The sequence below is a fragment of the Olea europaea genome, chromosome 18 (genome assembly GCF_002742605.1).
Source record: "Olea europaea var. sylvestris chromosome 18, O_europaea_v1, whole genome shotgun sequence".
Lineage (NCBI taxonomy): Eukaryota > Viridiplantae > Streptophyta > Magnoliopsida > Lamiales > Oleaceae > Olea > Olea europaea.
In genome coordinates, this window is record NC_036254.1 from 4,443,807 (window position 1) to 4,461,480 (window position 17,674).

At 34.4% G+C, this 17,674-nt stretch overlaps 1 protein-coding gene and 1 long non-coding RNA gene across 2 annotated transcripts; one reads left to right on the forward strand and one right to left on the reverse strand.

Annotated features, from left to right (window-relative positions):
- The first annotated feature begins 6,206 nt into the window (after positions 1-6,206).
- Positions 6,207-9,060, forward strand: LOC111367232 (peroxidase 73-like). The gene is made up of 4 exons (XM_022987989.1): positions 6,207-6,534; positions 6,625-6,825; positions 7,253-7,412; positions 8,408-9,060. The coding sequence occupies exons 1-4, from the start codon at positions 6,316-6,318 to the stop codon at positions 8,812-8,814; spliced, it is 987 nt and encodes a 328-aa protein (XP_022843757.1). The 5' UTR covers positions 6,207-6,315; the 3' UTR covers positions 8,815-9,060.
- Positions 9,061-13,398: 4,338 nt separating this feature from the next.
- On the reverse strand, positions 13,399-14,333 carry LOC111367234. The gene is made up of 2 exons (XR_002697751.1): positions 13,927-14,333; positions 13,399-13,716 (listed from the first exon to the last, which is right to left on the reverse strand). It is a non-coding gene; the product is annotated as an uncharacterized LOC111367234 (long non-coding RNA).
- Between the last annotated feature and the right edge of the window lie 3,341 nt (positions 14,334-17,674).

A 17,674-nucleotide genomic window follows, 5' to 3' on the forward strand; every position in this document is an offset into this window, starting at 1 on the left:
TGTAGACTTGTGCCGATAGGAGTCTTTGAAGGACTTTCCTCAAATATTTCAAACTTCTTAAGTATTTTCTCAACGTAATGAGATTGGGAAAGTACGATTCCTTTCGATATTCTAGAGATCTTTATCCCTAGCATTACATCTATCACACCCATGTCTTTCCCGTCAAAATGCCTTGTTAGCATTTTCTTGGTGTTTGTCCATATTTCGTGACTATTGTCAATTATCAACATATCATCTGCTTATAGACATACTATCCATAGGCATTCGGTGTATTCTTCACATATACACACTTGTCACAATCATTTTTATTTTAAATCCATTTGATAACATTGTTTTGTCAAACTTTTGGTGTCATTGCTTAGGAGCTTGTTTTGAGCCATTTAAGGACTTAACAAGTTTACATACTTTATGGCTTTCATTTGGAGACACAAATCCTTCAGGTTGTTTCATATATATCTCCCCTTCTAACTCACAGTTTAGGAATGCCGTTTTTACTTCCATTTGATGAATCACAAGGTTATGTATTGCTGCAATTGCAATTAGCAACCTTATCAAAGTGATTCTTATTACGGGTGAGTAGGTATCAAAGAAGTCAAATCCTTCTTTTTGCCTATATCCTTTGACAACCAATCTAGCCTTATATTTGTCAATGGATCCATCCGATTTCAATTTCTTTTTGAATATCCATTTACACTCTAAAGGCTTATTTTTGGGAGGTAAATCTACCAATTCCCAAATATGATTTTGCATTATGAAATATATCTCGTTATTAATAGCTTCCTTCCAATGCGATGCTTTTGGGGTAGACATCGCTTCCTCATAAGTCCTTGGATCATTTTCTGCCATATAAGTTAGAAAATCCTGACCAAAAGATGTGAATGTTCTAGTCCTCTTACTGCGCCTTGATTCTTCCTCATTTGAAGATCAATTTGCAGATTCATAAGTTCTCTTATTTGAATTTGACATTTCCCTATCTTTGTAAGGAAATATGTTTTCAAAGAATACTACATTCCTTGATTCAATTACGGTACCCTCATGTACATATTGAATATCGAATTTGTGTACTAGGAAACGATATGCACTACTATTATTGGCATATCCAATAAATAATCAATCGATCATTTTGGGACCAATTTTAATTTGTTTAGGCTTGGGTACTTCAACATTTACCAAACACCCCCACACTTTTAAGTGTTGGTAGGAAGGAGAATGACCTTTCCAAAACTCATATGGTGTCTCTTCTATTTTCTTAAGCGGTATTCGATTGAGAAGACTATTTGTTGTTAAGATAGCCTCCCCCACAAGTTCTGAGGTAAACCCGAACTTATTAACATCACATTCATCATTTCTTTAAGAGTTCGATTTTTGCGTTCAACAATTCCATTCGATTGAGGAGAGTATGGAGCTGTTGTTTGATGAATGATTCCATGTTCGGAACAGAATTCTTCAAACGATGCCACATATTCACCTCCTCGATCTCTACGAATATTTTTAATTCGTTTGTGAAGTTACGATTCAACTTCAACCTTATATTGTTTAAATGCATTTAAGGTTTCGTCTTTGGTTCTTAAAAGAAAGACATAACAATACTTTGTACAATTATCGATAAAAGTTACAAAGTATTTCTTATTGCCTCTAGTTTGAATGAATTTCAAATCACATATATCACTATGGATTAATTCTAGCAGGACCGCATTCCCTTGAATTGAATGGAACGATGTTTGAGCCAATTTTGGTTCAACACATATTTCGCATTTGTGATTAGGATCAATTTCAAGCGCTGAAATTAAACTTTGATTCATAAGTTTGCGCAACGAATTATAATTTGTATGTCCTAATCGATTATGCCATAAACAAGACTCAAGCAAGTAAACAGAATTTGTTACTTTATTCATAATGTCTTGTTCGGTACAACAGTTAGAACGTTCATCTTGAACATTCCGTCACACATGTATTATTTTCCCATATACATCTCATTCCTAGACAACACAAATTTATCGAATTCAAATACAAGTTTGAAATCATTTTTACTAAAAAGAGATCCGGACACAAGATTCTTTCGAATATCCGGCACATGTAGGACGTTGTTGAAGACTAGCTCTTTTTCAGATGTCATCTTTAAAGTGACTTTGCCTTATCCTTCAATCTTGGAACTTGCAGCGTTCCCCCATGAATAGTTGTTCCCCTTTCAGTTCTTGATAGTTGGAGAATATTGCTCTATCAGCACACACATGACGGGTTTCACCGTTATCTACCTACCATTCCCTTGTGTTTCCAACCATGTTGCATTCGGACACAACTGCAAATAGACTCATCTCTTGCATTTCTTCAGAAAGGTTGTCCTTCTCAATCATGTTGCCTTGAGCAGATTTCCTAGGCTTTCGACATTTATTTGAACGATATCCAGTCTCTCCACAATTATAGCATTTTCCTTTGAACTTTTTCTCCTTTTTGGAGTTATCTCTACGCGGTGCATCGTTTGAGATCTTTCGTTTCTTGTTTAAAGGCCTTTGTTCTGTTTCAACAAAGTTTGCTCCAAGTTGGTCAATATGTTTCGTTTCATTTTTCCTATTGTCTTATTCAGTTCTCAAGCGGATGATCAATCCTTCCAAATTCATCTCCTTACGTTTGTGCTTGAGATAGTTATTGAAATCTCTCCACATAGGAGGGAGTTTCTCGATGATGGCAGCCACTTGAAAGGATTCACTTAGTTCCATCTTTTCGGCATGTATGTCGTGCAAGAGGACTTGAATTTCTTGCACTTGGCTTATCACAGTTTTGGTAGCTACCATTTTGTAGTCCAAAAACTTGCCTACAATGAATTTCTTGGTTCCGACATCCTTGATCTTGTATTTATTTTCCAAAGAATCCCACTATTCCTTAGCTGAGTTTTTAGAACTATACACCATATATAGTGTATTGTCCAACTCATTCAAAATGTAGTTTTTCCATAGAAAGTCCGAGTACTTTCATGCATCCAACGCAATAATAGACTCATGATTATTTACTTCCTTTATGTACGGATGGCGTTGTCTCATTTAAGAACTTTGCCAAATTGAGGGTAGTGGGATAGAATAACATCTTTTGTTGCTATCTCTTAAAATCCATGCCACTAAATTTTTTCGATTTTTCATCATGCGGGATTGAAGTGTTTATAGTCATAGGCGTAACCGTGTTTGTACCGTTTTGACTTGAAGCCTCTACAATACTCATTTATGTTACAAAAACAAAAGATTATCACAACGCAAAGTAAGGGAAAGGAACAGTGCACAAAGACTATTTCAAAATGAAGAACAAAGTATAGGTTAAACCAAAACAAAATCAATACAACCACCGACAAATATTGTCTTGAGATTGTTGGTTCCGGGATTTATGTGAGCGGTATGATGGTTGTTAATGTTTGTATCAAAACAAATTAATGTTTAACTCGCAGGAGCGTGATCAAACTATCGATCTGTGAACTTGAAAGTATAGTACAAAATCAGAAAAATCAAGGTATCAAAATGAAACAAGAAAAGGAGAAGAAAAAGAAATGAAATCCGAGGCAAGTGATGACACTTTCTCCTTAAGACAATATTGCCCCACTATGGTGCTCATGGTTGACGGCACTTGTCTCCCAAGATACAACGGATGTTTAATCTTGTGATAGCAGCACTTCACACCACAAGAACCGGCGAACCGACAGAATTTCCCCCTCTACAAAGGGATTTTATGCAAGAAAAAATGAGAGATATTTTGTAAGAGAATAAGAGTTCTCAATGCAAAATATGAGTTGGTGTACGCTTCGAAACGTCCAAGGGGTCCTATTTATATAGGAGGAAGGGGTGTGGATGAAGTGGCATGGGCCAAATCGTGCAATCTTTCGAATAGTTGCAACATTCCATCTTCGTTAGCTTTTCGCTCGAGCAGCGCTTTAAAAATTCGAGCAGAACATACTTCGCTCGCTTTTCGCTTGAGCGAGCGAGACTGTCGCTTGAGCGAACATCGAGCGACAGTGTATTTTAGTCATTTTCCACCGTATTTTCCTCCAATCTTTGAACCGCAATTTCTCATTTACCCGAAATTGGTTTCTAATGTCCAAATATACTACGATCATCTACTAAATGAGTAAAAAAGTAGGGCTTTTTACCTTTGTAATTTGACCATCGGATCAAGTCCGAATATTCAGTCAAAGTTGACACGTTAGTCACACTTTCCAATTTCATTTTTTACTTAACCAATTTCCGATCTTTCATGTTAATTTGGAAGCCAATTTCCAACAGTATCTATCCATTGCAAGTCCCTCTCTAAAAATCATTTATGGTAATTGACTCTAGAATTACTTTTGTTCTACAAAGATATTTAGCAAAGTATAAAAATTTTATTTGAGAAATTATTTGTCGGTAGATTGTGCTGAACTACACATGGAGTCATTGAATTGCTATATATTTTTTCAAGTGAACTAGTTAGCGAGTGTTTGATCGACTCAGTTTATTTACATTCTTAAGATTTCTGATTTCCACTAAGAAAAATTATTAACATGGCATTATTTTAGTCGTTTATTGTTATTTTAAAATGAAAGAGGAGGCTTCTACTAGTTAGTCTAGTTTTTTAATAGATGTATAGTAGAATAACCACATTTTTTAGATTTAAACTTGGCTTTCAGTGGCTATTATTGTTCAAGCGATTAATAATCAAACACACGGCTAAGAATTGAAAAAAGGCCTACTTTTCTTAATTATACACCAATAATTAGTTTGAATATTCTATGTTGATTACGTTACACGTCACATCATAATTAATTTGAATATTCTACGTTGGTGACCTTGCACATCACATATAAATCATACTATCGTGTAACAAACCATAAGTTAATTCCAATTTTGTCATTTTATGGAATGATCCAAATTAAAAATAATACTAGAATATCTATCAAAGAAATATCAATGTCATCTTTGTTTATCATGCTTGTTACTATGAAACGATACTTTAGGAAGATAAAAGAGTGAGATTTTTAATTACATGCTTGATATGTTGGATTGAACCATATAAAAGATAATCGATAAATTTCTTTATAAAAATTGATGAAATGTATAACTGAAAAGTTCGTAAAATTTTAGCCAAACAAACAATAAAATAGTATCTATGTTACAATGTAGTTCAAATTTTCGTACCAAACACGACTTAACATTTTACCAGGTTTTAGGTTTTGAGAGATGTCCAATTGAGATTGATAATCCAGTTAAGGATAGAAGCAAATTGGCTTTTGATTATCTTGTGGGCTATGAAGTTTGCGTACACATTACATTTAATCATATTTAAAATTTTGTTTGACTAAATTATGCGTGTGTATCCTTCATTCTACCTAAACTTGTCTAATAATTTGCAGCCTATATGCTACAGTGAGATGCATTAACAAACTCATGCATTTGTATTCCAATCTCGTGACACGTAATCTTTTCATTGCTCTATTTCCAAGAACTGTCACCTAAAAAATTGACTGAAAGTATCTACTCCAATGCTGTCAATTATATCGAACATACGGAAGACCTCGTATGAAAGATCTTTGGGACAGAGTATGTAATAGAAGATGCCTTGTGAGACAAGGATGCATCGCTTCGAAAATGTATTGCAGCCAACTGTAGTACATCTTTCAAAAGTGGAGGTTTGGCTTCTATGCATCCCTTCGGCTGAATTTTCCAAATTACTTTGACCTTTATGTCTACTCACCTCGGCTAGCTAGGCTCTGGAAGACGAAGTAATGTAAAGTGCGAGTCTTGAGCGATTTCTTGCTATTTTTTTAGTTAGATTAGTCTTATGCGGAACGAAGTGTAACAATAACAATTTAAAAATAAAAGTATTCGAGCAATACCGTTGCAGACACCATATTATAACTTTTTAACCAAGTGAACAATATCCAACCTAGCTACTACATAAAGCCCACAGAAATCTGTCTTGACATGCATTCTAGTTGTACCCATTTAGCCACCAGCCACTCTCTCTAGAATATTTATTTATACTTATGGCAGTTTGTGGGATTCAAGCACTTAGATCTTAGTTCATAAAGGTTAATTGATGATTAATCAATAGACGAGGAAAGCAGTTACTAAACTGTAAAAAAAAGGAACAAGGAGAAGAACACAGGCTGCCATTTGAAAAAGCCAAAAACATCTCCTTCAAATTAACATCATTAATTCACTTTTTACAATATGCTTTCTTCTGTATACAGTACAGACTATTCAAATTTGCCACCCAACTGGCAAATACGACTACAAATATAAATCAATCTGCTTCCCCCATTTTTCCACATAGTCCTCTTGCTTAATTTTTGAACAAATGGGTGGATTCAATCTGTTCATATGTATCTTCCCACTTTATGTGGGTATTTTCTTCTTCTCCGACTTGGCTTCTGCTCAACTCAGACAGAATTACTATGCAAATATCTGTCCCAACGTCGAAAGAATTGTAAAAAACGTTGTTACACAGAAATTCCAACAAACGTTTGTTACTGTTCCAGCTACCATTCGTCTCTTCTTCCATGATTGCATGGTCCAGGTACTCCCAAATTCATTTTTGATCAAAAAAAGATTTTCAAATTCAAATTAAGATTAATTATTTGCTCGTTTTTGTTTTCGGGTTTTTAAGGGTTGTGATGCATCAATTGTAGTAGCATCGACTCCAGGCAACAAAGCAGAAAAAGATCATCCGGATAATCTTTCGCTGGCTGGAGATGGATTTGATACTGTAATCAAAGCTAAAGCAGCTGTAGATGCTGTTCCAAGTTGCAAGAATAAAGTTTCTTGTGCAGATATTCTAGCAATTGCAACTCGAGACGTCATTGCCCTGGTTTGTAAACAATTACAATTAATTTTAGGGAAAATTGCAGCAGCGATCCCTAATCTTTTCATTTTTTGTAAATTTTACCCTAACCTTCATTTTGTGCCAACTGAGGTTCCTGATCTTTCATAAATATGCACCCGAAGTTCATTTGGACAGAAACCGTCCAAAAAATCGTTCAAAAGCACCATTCGAAAAGACATCAATATCAAATAAAACCGTTACGGTAGCAGATAGTTTAAGAAATTTTCCCCATCAACTGACGGTGTTTTGAATTGTTTTCATCTAAATGGACCTCAAGTGTATATTTATGAAATGTTAGAGATCTTCACTGGCACAAAATAAAGGTTAGGGTCCGTTGCTGCAATTTTTCCTTAATTTTAATCAATAAAAGTTACTTATAAATAACCTTACATTTTGTTAAAATAATGTACAGGCCGGTGGACCTTCATATGCTGTTGAACTGGGGAGGCTGGATGGGCTAAGTTCAACCGCTGCAAGTGTAAATCTGCCCAAACCAAGCTTCGGTTTAAGTCAGCTTAATTCCATGTTTGCTTCTAAAGGCCTATCACAGACTGACATGATTGCTCTCTCAGGTGAAAACCACAATTTTCCTTATCATTAGAATTTTACATACGTGACTCCCAAACACGTCTTAAATTTTATACCGGATCAAATCGTGTGCGATTCACTTGTTACTAATATTTTTCTTAACTGGGAGCCATGTACAAATATGTGCATACAATAATGAGTACTGCAGTAAGAGAAGAATTTTCCAATTTTACTATGTGACAGGTCTTATTGATATTTTTTATTGCCGTATGGGAGCTTCCAGCTTAGTCCACATTGTAATAAATAAGTTCATTTGAATTTTCAACTAAGTCACATCCTCTATCATTAAGGTCTTGGAAATATTAATTTTAGTACATCAGATTTAGCCCCCGTTTTGACAGTGATCAAAATTAGATTTTATAAAAGTTTTAATATAAGTTGATAAAATGCGTGGTCGAAAAATTGTGAACCCGTAAAATATGATTAAATTAATTATTCATTTTGATTTAAATTAAAATCTAAATTTTAATCAATACAAAATAGGGGTTAAATGTCAATTGCCTAGTCCAAGTCCACTTTTCCTGCATGGTAGGTCATATTCTTTCTTGCCAATCCATAACGTAATAAACAAAGATCGTAATCATTGATATTGTTCATTTGAATTTTCAATAAAGTCACCATCTATATATTACTCAATAGAAATATTAATTTAATATCAAAACCATTGAAAATATATTTGGTATGTTAGGTGTCTTGTCCAATTTTAGCCGGCCAAACATGCAATATACCATCCAATTAGAACATGCTCAAGAGATACTTACCAAACTAGTTTCAAGATGGTTAAGTCACTTCAAAAAATAATAAAAAATAAAAATAAAAAAGAGAGGTTAAGTAAGCCGCAAAAAATGTGAACTAATGATATGAGTCATTACATTTGTAAAATAATGAATGTATGATTACTATACTTCATTTGATTTTTCAACTTTTCATAAATGATGATTGCTTGAGAGAGTGATTCCACTTTCTATTTTCTGTGCAGCTGCCCACACAGTAGGATTCTCACACTGTGACAAGTTCTCAAACCGGATCTACAATTTCAGTAGCCGGAATCCGATCGACCCGACCCTGGACAAGCAATATGCGGCCCAATTACAGTCCATGTGCCCCAAAAATGTGGACCCAAGGATAGCTATCAACATGGATCCAAACACCCCCAGAAAATTTGATAATGTATACTTTCAAAATCTTCAGCAAGGGAAGGGACTTTTCACTTCGGACCAAGTTCTGTTCACAGACTCGAGATCGAAGCCCAATGTTAATTTATGGGCCAAAAACAGTCAGGCCTTTGAAAAAGCCTTTGTCCAGGCCATTACCAAAATGGGCCGGATCGGCGTGAAGACTGGGAAGCATGGGAATATTCGCTTTGACTGCGGAAAATTTAATTAAAGGCTCGCCATCTCTTCGACAAATCAAACACGACTTTGCATATGGGCAAGTAAATAAGTGCACAAAATGTTTTAAGAAAAAAATATTTCATTTCAATGCAATCAAGAATAATAAAACAAATTGCTTTTGAATGACTAGGTACATTTACAAGTAAAGTATTCCAAAAATTTTGTGAAATAATAAATGAAACGCATGAGTTGTACAAAGTTTGTTTTACGTGAAATTGCTCACGCCAAGATTTGCTAACAGTGTCATCGTATGCAGATATACTTGTAGCATCTTACCTAATATGTCTCGTCGATGTTTATGCTTATCGACCCGTACGTGGGGGAGACAACCCTGATACCCAGTGAATCATTGAGAAATTATATAAATAAGTGACTATCTATAACATTTGTACGTTTAAAGAACCTAAGATCAAGAAAATGACTTGTTACTCATCTTCATTGCTAACCAAAGTTTACAAGAAGTACGCCCCCAGGGCACATCTCTAAGTGGTAAAAGGGGAGGGTGGAAAAATCCAGCTTTACTTGAGGCTACCGCGTCAAGGATTCGAATCCTGAAATATGGATTTGGCTCTTGAGTAAGTGCAAGTGTACAAGCAGCCTTCCACCCTATACCCTTGGAGGCATAACCTGCGATTTACCTCTCTCACGATATTTCAAAGTAGGGACGGTGGGGGACCCTTAAAATTGGGGTTCAAGTTTACAAGAAGTACAAAAGGGTAGGAGAAACTTAACAGCTTATTTGGCCCCCTACTAATCCAATTTTTTCAAACATTTTAAAACAATTGTGGGCCCTAGGCAAGACAACATTCACGATTCCTATGACAGTAACTAATATAAAATGCCAGATAGTCTTGAAGTGACATTTACTACTTTTTTACTTTCCATTAATGCCCTTCGATTTCGAGTAGGTGGCTGGCACTTGTGTATATTTCTAACCGTCGTGCTGGTTGTACAGGCCACACACAATCGAGGTGGACGATTATATAAAAAAAATAATAATAAAATAAAAATTCACCACCCCCTCTTATGTATGTGACCTGTACAGGCCCTCTGAGGACAAAATAGGCGGAACGGTCTCAACGGCATTATCCAATTTGTATCTGGTTTGACACAATTCTGACTTCTTGTAGTGTGTTATCATGTCACTACAGTAGGAAAATAAGATTTGATCAAAAAAACTCATTAAAATGAGTACCAAATGGAGCTTTGAAAGCTCAACAAATTCAGTTTAAAGCACTAGATTGCAATCAGTGCCCTATCATGTTTATTCTCTGGGGGAAAAAAAGAAGAAGAAAAAGAAAAAAAGGACAGTATAGTCATTCAAAGTGAACTCAATCAAAGGGTATAAATCCATCCATATCTTCTGAACTTGCTTGCTCATGTCTTTTTCGTTACCCATAAACACAAGCAATTTTTAGGTGAATCGTGCTGCATGTACATAGGCCCCTGTCAGACAACACACATGGTGAGGCCCAGCGTAAATTTATTATTATTATTTTTTTAACATGTGGGGCCGTCTCTACAGTGAGGGATCGATAAGACCCCTGTATGACTTTTTTGGCTTATACGTTACTAGCTAATCATGGGCCCAATGGTTTGAAAACACTGCTTCTAATTCAATTCCGCATAAAAAAATGCTTTAACCTGCCCGTATGTCATATTGCTCAATTTACTTATGCCAAATTCAAATCACCATCCCGTCCACGTTTTAAAGGCAAAAAAACAACAACAAATCGTTCACATTGGATTATCAATATATTCATGGAAATTCTTATCCAGCTAATTTGAAAAAAAAATTAGATTTTTAGTAACTTTGATAAAAGTTGATAAAACGTGTAATTGCTAAATATATATGGATCCATTAAATATGTGATTATAATTAATTATTAACTTTGACTTAGATTTTAATTCACCTTTTAAGTTGAATCAAACAAGGACTAAGTATATTGTACGCATCTTTTCTCCTTTCAAGTGTGGGTGAGAGAAGAGGGATCAGCCATAAACTTTAGATTTTGGAAAGGGAATGGTCGAAACCAGCCATAGATAAGTTTATAGCATATCAAGCAAGATCGGAGTAAGATCAATGTAGCATATATCAGCAGCATGTGTCATTTTTTATTTTCAAAAATACATTTTCATTAGGACATTGACCCTAAAATTATCATTTTGAGACAAGAATGTGTCACCGTCCTGACTGTTAGGGGGAGATTTCGTAATGCAAAATAAAATTTGACAGATTTTACCTAATATTTGTTCCGAAGAAATAAAACTATGAAGAGGATCGTGCCCCTTTCTTCACATAAGCAATCATTTTTAAAAAAAATTAACTACATATTCTTTCAATAAAATAATTTTATAAGTAAACTCAAAATTTTTCCTACATTTTAACTACACGTTTTCAAAAATTCACTATTATAAATTCTATTTTCCAAAAAATGGAGCTCAAACAAATCCTAAGAAATTTCTGCTCAATTTTAAGAAAAAAAGTTTAGAAAATGTGAGAAACTGAAAACTTATCTGGCAATTAATCAATAAAAGATTGACCATCTATCTTTTGACGTGGCATATTAAGGGACTAATAAGATAAAAACGACATGCATGTTGTTACTAGAGCACCGTTTGACCCCAGTTAAATTTTATTTCATTTTTTTCTCTTTTATTTTTAATCACACAATTTTTCATAAAATAATATTAGACGTAAACCGATAACATTTTCAAAATAATAATAATAATAATAATAATTATTATTATTATTATTATTATTATTATTATTTCACTCATTTTCGTTTTTAAAAATGGGGACCAACCGGTGCTAGGTGACAAAGTTTACAACCGACCTAAGTCAATAATCGAGTTGAAAAATAATGTGTGATAGTCACGTGCTAAACACTCCAACTTGCAAGCTTTATAGTAACTATTAATTGTAAGGCCCCGTTTGTTACTATAAATTGTAAGGCCCCGTTTGATTCTCATAGATTTAAGTCTCTCTATATATAAATTTTCATTTTTAATAATGGGGACCAAGCGGTGCTAGGTGACAAAGTTTACAACCGACTCGAGTCAATAATCGAGCTGAAAAATAACGTGTGAGAGTCACATGCTAAACACTCCAACTTGCAAGCTTTATGGTAACTATTAATTGCAAAGCCCCGTTTGATTCCCATAGATTTAAGTCTCTCTCTATATAAATTTTCATTTTTAAAAATGGGGACCAAGCGATGCTAGGTGACAAAGTTTACAACCGACTTGAGTCAATAATCGAGCTGAAAAATAACGCGTGATAGTCACGTGCTAAACACTCCAACTTGCAAGCTTTATGGTAACTATTAATTGTAAGGCCCCGTTTGTTATTATAAATTGTAAGGTCCCGTTTGATTCCCATAGATTTAAGTCTCTCTAAATAAAACTTCTAAGATAATTCACTCTCAAGTATAAGACAATTACTCTGCTCCTACCAAAATATTTACCAAAGAACAAAAATACAAATTTGTGTTGAACAAATTCTCACACCTCTCAGTGAACAACACAGAGTCGTTGGATTGCCATATATTTTCTCATGTCAATTGAGGAAACTTGGGAGCTACTAAAGTTCCATTTTTCCTTAGTTGGCCACAGTAAAATCAATTAACATTAGCAATTTTACTGAATTTCAAAATTCTTATCCATAAACCCCCTTTTTTTCATCTATGTAAAAAAATCAAGTGGACTGATGTGTAGAATACTAGCTGGCAATGACTATTATTGTTGAAGCTAATAATCAAACGAGGGGATAAAAAAGTAGGAAAAGCAATCTTTTCTACGAGGTTAAATATATTCACACAACAGCCTTTCAAAAACAACTACGTTTTAATTGCATGAAAGTTCATAACCTTTATATATTATCATATTTATATCACAAACTTTTTTTTTCGTATTTTTATTCTCAAATTAACATAAATTGTTCTTAATTATGATTTCTCTTCAAAATTTTATTTAAGATAGAGTAAAAAGACTGATTTACCCATTGTATTTTTAAATAAGTAAAACAAATTATAATATAAAAATGCCTCTCTCGAGGCCATTACGAAATGGGAAGACTGGGACGAATGGAGATATTCGTTTGGACTGTGGAAAATTTAATTAATGGATCGCCATCTCTTCCACAAATTATCGCTCGTCGATGATGTTCGTAATTCCGATTTGTGCAATATCCAGACGAATCACAAAAGCCAAAAGTCAAATCATCTTTATAGTTGCATGATTTCTTTCGCTACATTCAGTCGATGTTTAACTTAATTTTCCCCTGATTTGCTTTAACCGAATGTAAAAGGAATGGAAAAAACTTCATTGCGGCAACTAAAAGAAACACTTAGAACAAGTGGGTAAAGAAATCTCAAGAAAGGTCAAGAACCAGTTGATATTAAAAAGATGAAATATAAACCTGGAATATAAAATGAAATTAAAAACCTTAAGAAACAGGCTGTAAATCAGTTTATAAAAAGAGGCAAACCTCAAGAGTAAGGTCATGAACCAATCGATAAAGATAAAAAGAAAAATCTTATGAATAAGGTCATACACAGAAATAAAAAGGAAGGAGAAACCTTAAGAATGGATTGTAAATTGAAAGATTAAAAAGGAAAAAACCTTATGACAAGGTGGTTGTTATAATTCAAGCCCACATAAGGCTTCCAAGATCAGAGAATCATTCACACAAGAACATAAACAGAAACCAAGAAGATCTACGCAAGAATGTATACGTGGTTCGCCAGTTCGGTGCAATTACTCACCTAATCGAGCTAATCTGCACCATGAATCTAAATAGGGTTGCAGGTCTTTGATGCAATTGCGGACCAGATCCAAAGGATCAAAAGTATATATGGGCCCCTTAGCAGAAGAAAAACCACTTTCAATAGCCCTGTAAATCGAACATGCCAAAGAATAAGACCATAAATTTCATCAGGATCCTCATTTTATAGAAACAATAGCAAGAAATTGCACTCAAATGGAATGTTTTAGATACATTAGAACATGCAATTATGATAGAATGTTAAATGATTAAGTAAATAAGGAAATTAATAGAAACTCTATAATATGAGCAGCCTCGGCACATTTTTCCAAGCTCCACCTTGTGATTCATACTCAAATTTGGCTACTTGATTCATTGTGGCCTGGAATATTTTCCCAATGGGTCTTTGGAGTTTTCTCTTAAGCATTAGGTGTCAGTTCAATATAGTTTTCAATCTGAGTGATTAGGAATTTGTTAGCTGATTTTTTATAGTTTTACTTGGTCAGTAGCTTTACTTTCGTTTTATTACTGCATGTTACAACGGAGTCCAACTGAGTCCTATTTTCTTGTATTAGTTGGCTAATATTCAGCAGTTTGTTGATGTATAATGTCCATGTAAAATAGATTTTTACATGCAACCAACCAGAATGTAGGAATATGGATACACTAATTAATTTCTAGGATATTTAGCAACTTCTTGGTTGCTACTCATTTGATTATGCCCACGTTCACAAATCATAATTTGTTAGTAAAATAAATAGGACTCTTTATTTCAAAAAAAAACCTATGTTTTGAATAGTATTTTTTGGAGAATGAGTCATTAAAAATAATGAAAAGTTTTAGGTTTACGTATAGAATATTTTATTGCGTGAATGTATAATTGAAAATGAATATAAGAAATAGATTAAAAGTAAAGTAAATTAAATGGAATCAAACAGGAGCTTAATGTTGATATATGTTAGAATAACTCATTAGTTTTCAGGCGGGGGTTGAGAAATTTATGTAGATTTATGTTATTAGAACAAATAGACTGTTAAATAAACTTCAAACTACTAAATTTCTAGCATGTTTTAATTAGAACATAGCTGTTAATGTGTGTCAATTTTTAAAATATAGAAACAAAAGCAAAATTTTGAAAAAGAACAAAAGTTTAAAGTGTCTCCAAGAGACTATTTTATAAAGGAATTTTATCATTTTTATGTATTTTCACACACTCTAATAGTGTTTTCTATTTTGACTCTTCATTTTTTTCCCCCAAAAAAACATTTATTAATTCCTCCTCATTGTTTATTTAACATATTAAATGACCAATTAATTCAAAAATGATTAGAATAATTTAATAAGTAGAATATTGAAATATATGCAATCATTATAAATTGAGATAGAATGAGTTTAACTCTTCAACTTTTTATTTTATAAAGTTAAAACAGAATCTCTTGGAGCTTATTTTTAAAAATTCCCTCAAAAATAGAAAGCATCATGTATTTAAAGAATCTCTTAAAGATGCTATCAGGCAGAGTCCATTTATTAGTGAAGAAAATTAAAAACAAAATCAAAAGTTAAAAATAAAATAAAATAAAATAGTGGACTCTCCTTTTGGAGAGTCAAATGTAGGACTCTCAGGCAACAGATGGAGAAACCAAGAAGAGTTTGTTGAGCTCTCCGCTTCCTTGGACATTACATTAACTCGGGATTATGTAGAGTCCAATGCAAATAATGCTTTTTTAATTTAAAATATAATTAATAAATTAAAAAGAAAGCAAATTTTGAATAAAATATTGGAAAGTCCAATGGACTTTCCATTTATTAATGAGTTTAAGTTGGACTGAACTCTCCAACTAAAGAACAACATACCTCATTAATTGGACCATACATTAATTAATGGAGGAAATTACGAAAATCCAGGTGTTTAGAGATTAGAATTCAAACATCACGGATGAAATTTCCTTATGTATAAATCAGGTACCAAACATAAAAACCCTAATTCATTTGCCCAACCTTCTCTCTCCCCCACCACCCGTCTCTCCAGACTCCCCTAATTATTTTCCCTGCTCTCTATCACAAATAACCATTGGAGATTCTCACCGACAGAGACGTCGCCACTGTAGCGACGACGTTGTGAAGACTGGTGCCGGTTCCGATGTGAGACCGGCGCTACTGCAAGAAGACATGCGCGTCTGCAAGAGACCAGGAACGTCTTCTCGCGTCATCGCTGCTGTGTGGAGATGTGCAGGTATGAGCACTGTTACATGATGGCGCTCAAAGTGATTCTCGCGTCCCCGGATCTGCTATAACGTCTTCTCTGTTGAGCGTTGATGTGGGGGGTGTTGGTGATGTAGGGTGATAGTGTGGCGTGGGGTATCGCACGTCGGTGCTGCTGGCTTCTCTGTGCGGCATGGATATTGGTGGTATTGGTCAGGTTTGTGGGGGTGATGGTGCGATGGATATAAGTATGATAGCGGTGGTGGCGATAGCAGCGATGGTGGTCGTGTTGCAGTGGTGATTTGGGCTGTGCAGCATGGATATTGGTGGTGTTGGCGAGGTTTGTGGGGGTGACGGTGTGGTGATGGTGCGATGGATCAAGGTAGGACAGCGACGGTGTTGATAGTGGCTACGGTGTTGATAGTAGCGACAGTGGTTGTGGTCAGTGTTTGGTGGTGGTTCTGGCTGTGTTGGTGAGATGTGGGTGGTGGTGATGGTCGTTGATGCAGGTAGTGGAGGTGGCCAATCTGTGGTATGTGTGCGGTTTTGTTGGTGCGATGTGGGTGGTGGTGTTATTTGCTAACGGTGTTGGTGCACTGTGGACAGAACGGGACGTGGTGTGCAGCGACGATGGTTGTGGTGATGCAAGTTGATGGTTTGGGTTGATTGTGGGTGTTTTTTTTTTTTTTTTTTGTTGGTGGTCCGTGACCTTAAAATTTGATGGTCTGTGACTAAAAAATAATATGTGACCTCAACGATTTGGTTGTGACTTTAAAATTTGATGATCTGTGATTAAAAAATAATCAGCGATCCATAAAATTTTTAATTTGTGACCTCGAAATAATCTGTGACTTACATGATTTTTCAATTGTGACCTCGAAATAATATGTGATCAATTAATTTGATGATATGTGACCTTTAAAAAAAATTCTGTGACCATTAATTGTTTCACCGTGACTTTATTATATTTATTTAATAAATATTTTTAATTAATTAAATCTAAACCTGAATTTTGAATTTTCACATGAATTTTGAAATGGTTTAAAAAATACACCTTAAATATGAATTTTTCCCATGTTATCATTGCCCATATTGGACTGCACCACTAATGGCATCACAGCCCAACATGAACATTTTTTTTCCAATATAGGCAATAGATGTTGATTTCGATCAAAATATCAAGATGGTTGAAGAGGTTGATGGATGTCACGCGTTGTGTTTGGGATCAAAATGGGAACAATGTCATCCAGAAATGCAATGAGCATGGAAAGCCACTTGAGAGCGATATGCTATAATTTAGGAATTAACTGGAAAAGTCACTTGGATACAAGGGATTTGCCCATTTTTCGAGGTCTCAAACGGACACATGTAATTGTTATTTTTTTTGAAACACGTTTGCTAATTTTTATGCTCATAATAATTTATTTCTATTTTGTGGGTTTACTATCCTTCAAGTCAAATATTCCTTAATTTGTGTTTATTCTCTCTTAATTACATTCTTTAAATAAACCTCCATTAAATCTCACATCTATTTCGTAACCTAACTTCTTAATTTATCGCCTTTTAATGCACACAAATTCAACAGCAAACCACTTTTAATGTTTGAATTGTGAGTGCCGATCGCTTCTTCTTTAATTGAATGGCAAATAAATTATACATTAAGATCTTTGACTTCACATTCATCTTTCACTACCATTAATTTTCTCAAAATTATTTTAAACAATTTAATTTAAGTTATTGTTATATAAGCTGAAAATAACAACCTAGTTTAGACGTATCTATATATGGTAAATACGATTAATTGTGTTGATTCGCACGAATATAGAATAATTATATGGACTTGAAATACCCAAAAAAAAAAAAAAAAAAAAAAAGGGGGGGAGAG

What these genes read in the sequence shown, in the direction of transcription:
- LOC111367232 (XM_022987989.1), top strand. Translation starts at nt 6,316, where the DNA reads ATGGGTGGATTCAATCTGTTCATATGTATCTTCCCACTTTATGTGGGT. An exon ending in TCCATGATTGCATGGTCCAG is followed by an intron (nt 6,535 to 6,624) that starts GTACTCCCAAAT and finishes CGGGTTTTTAAG; the next exon opens with GGTTGTGATGCATCAATTGT. An exon ending in TGACATGATTGCTCTCTCAG is followed by an intron (nt 7,413 to 8,407) that starts GTGAAAACCACA and finishes TTTTCTGTGCAG; the next exon opens with CTGCCCACACAGTAGGATTC.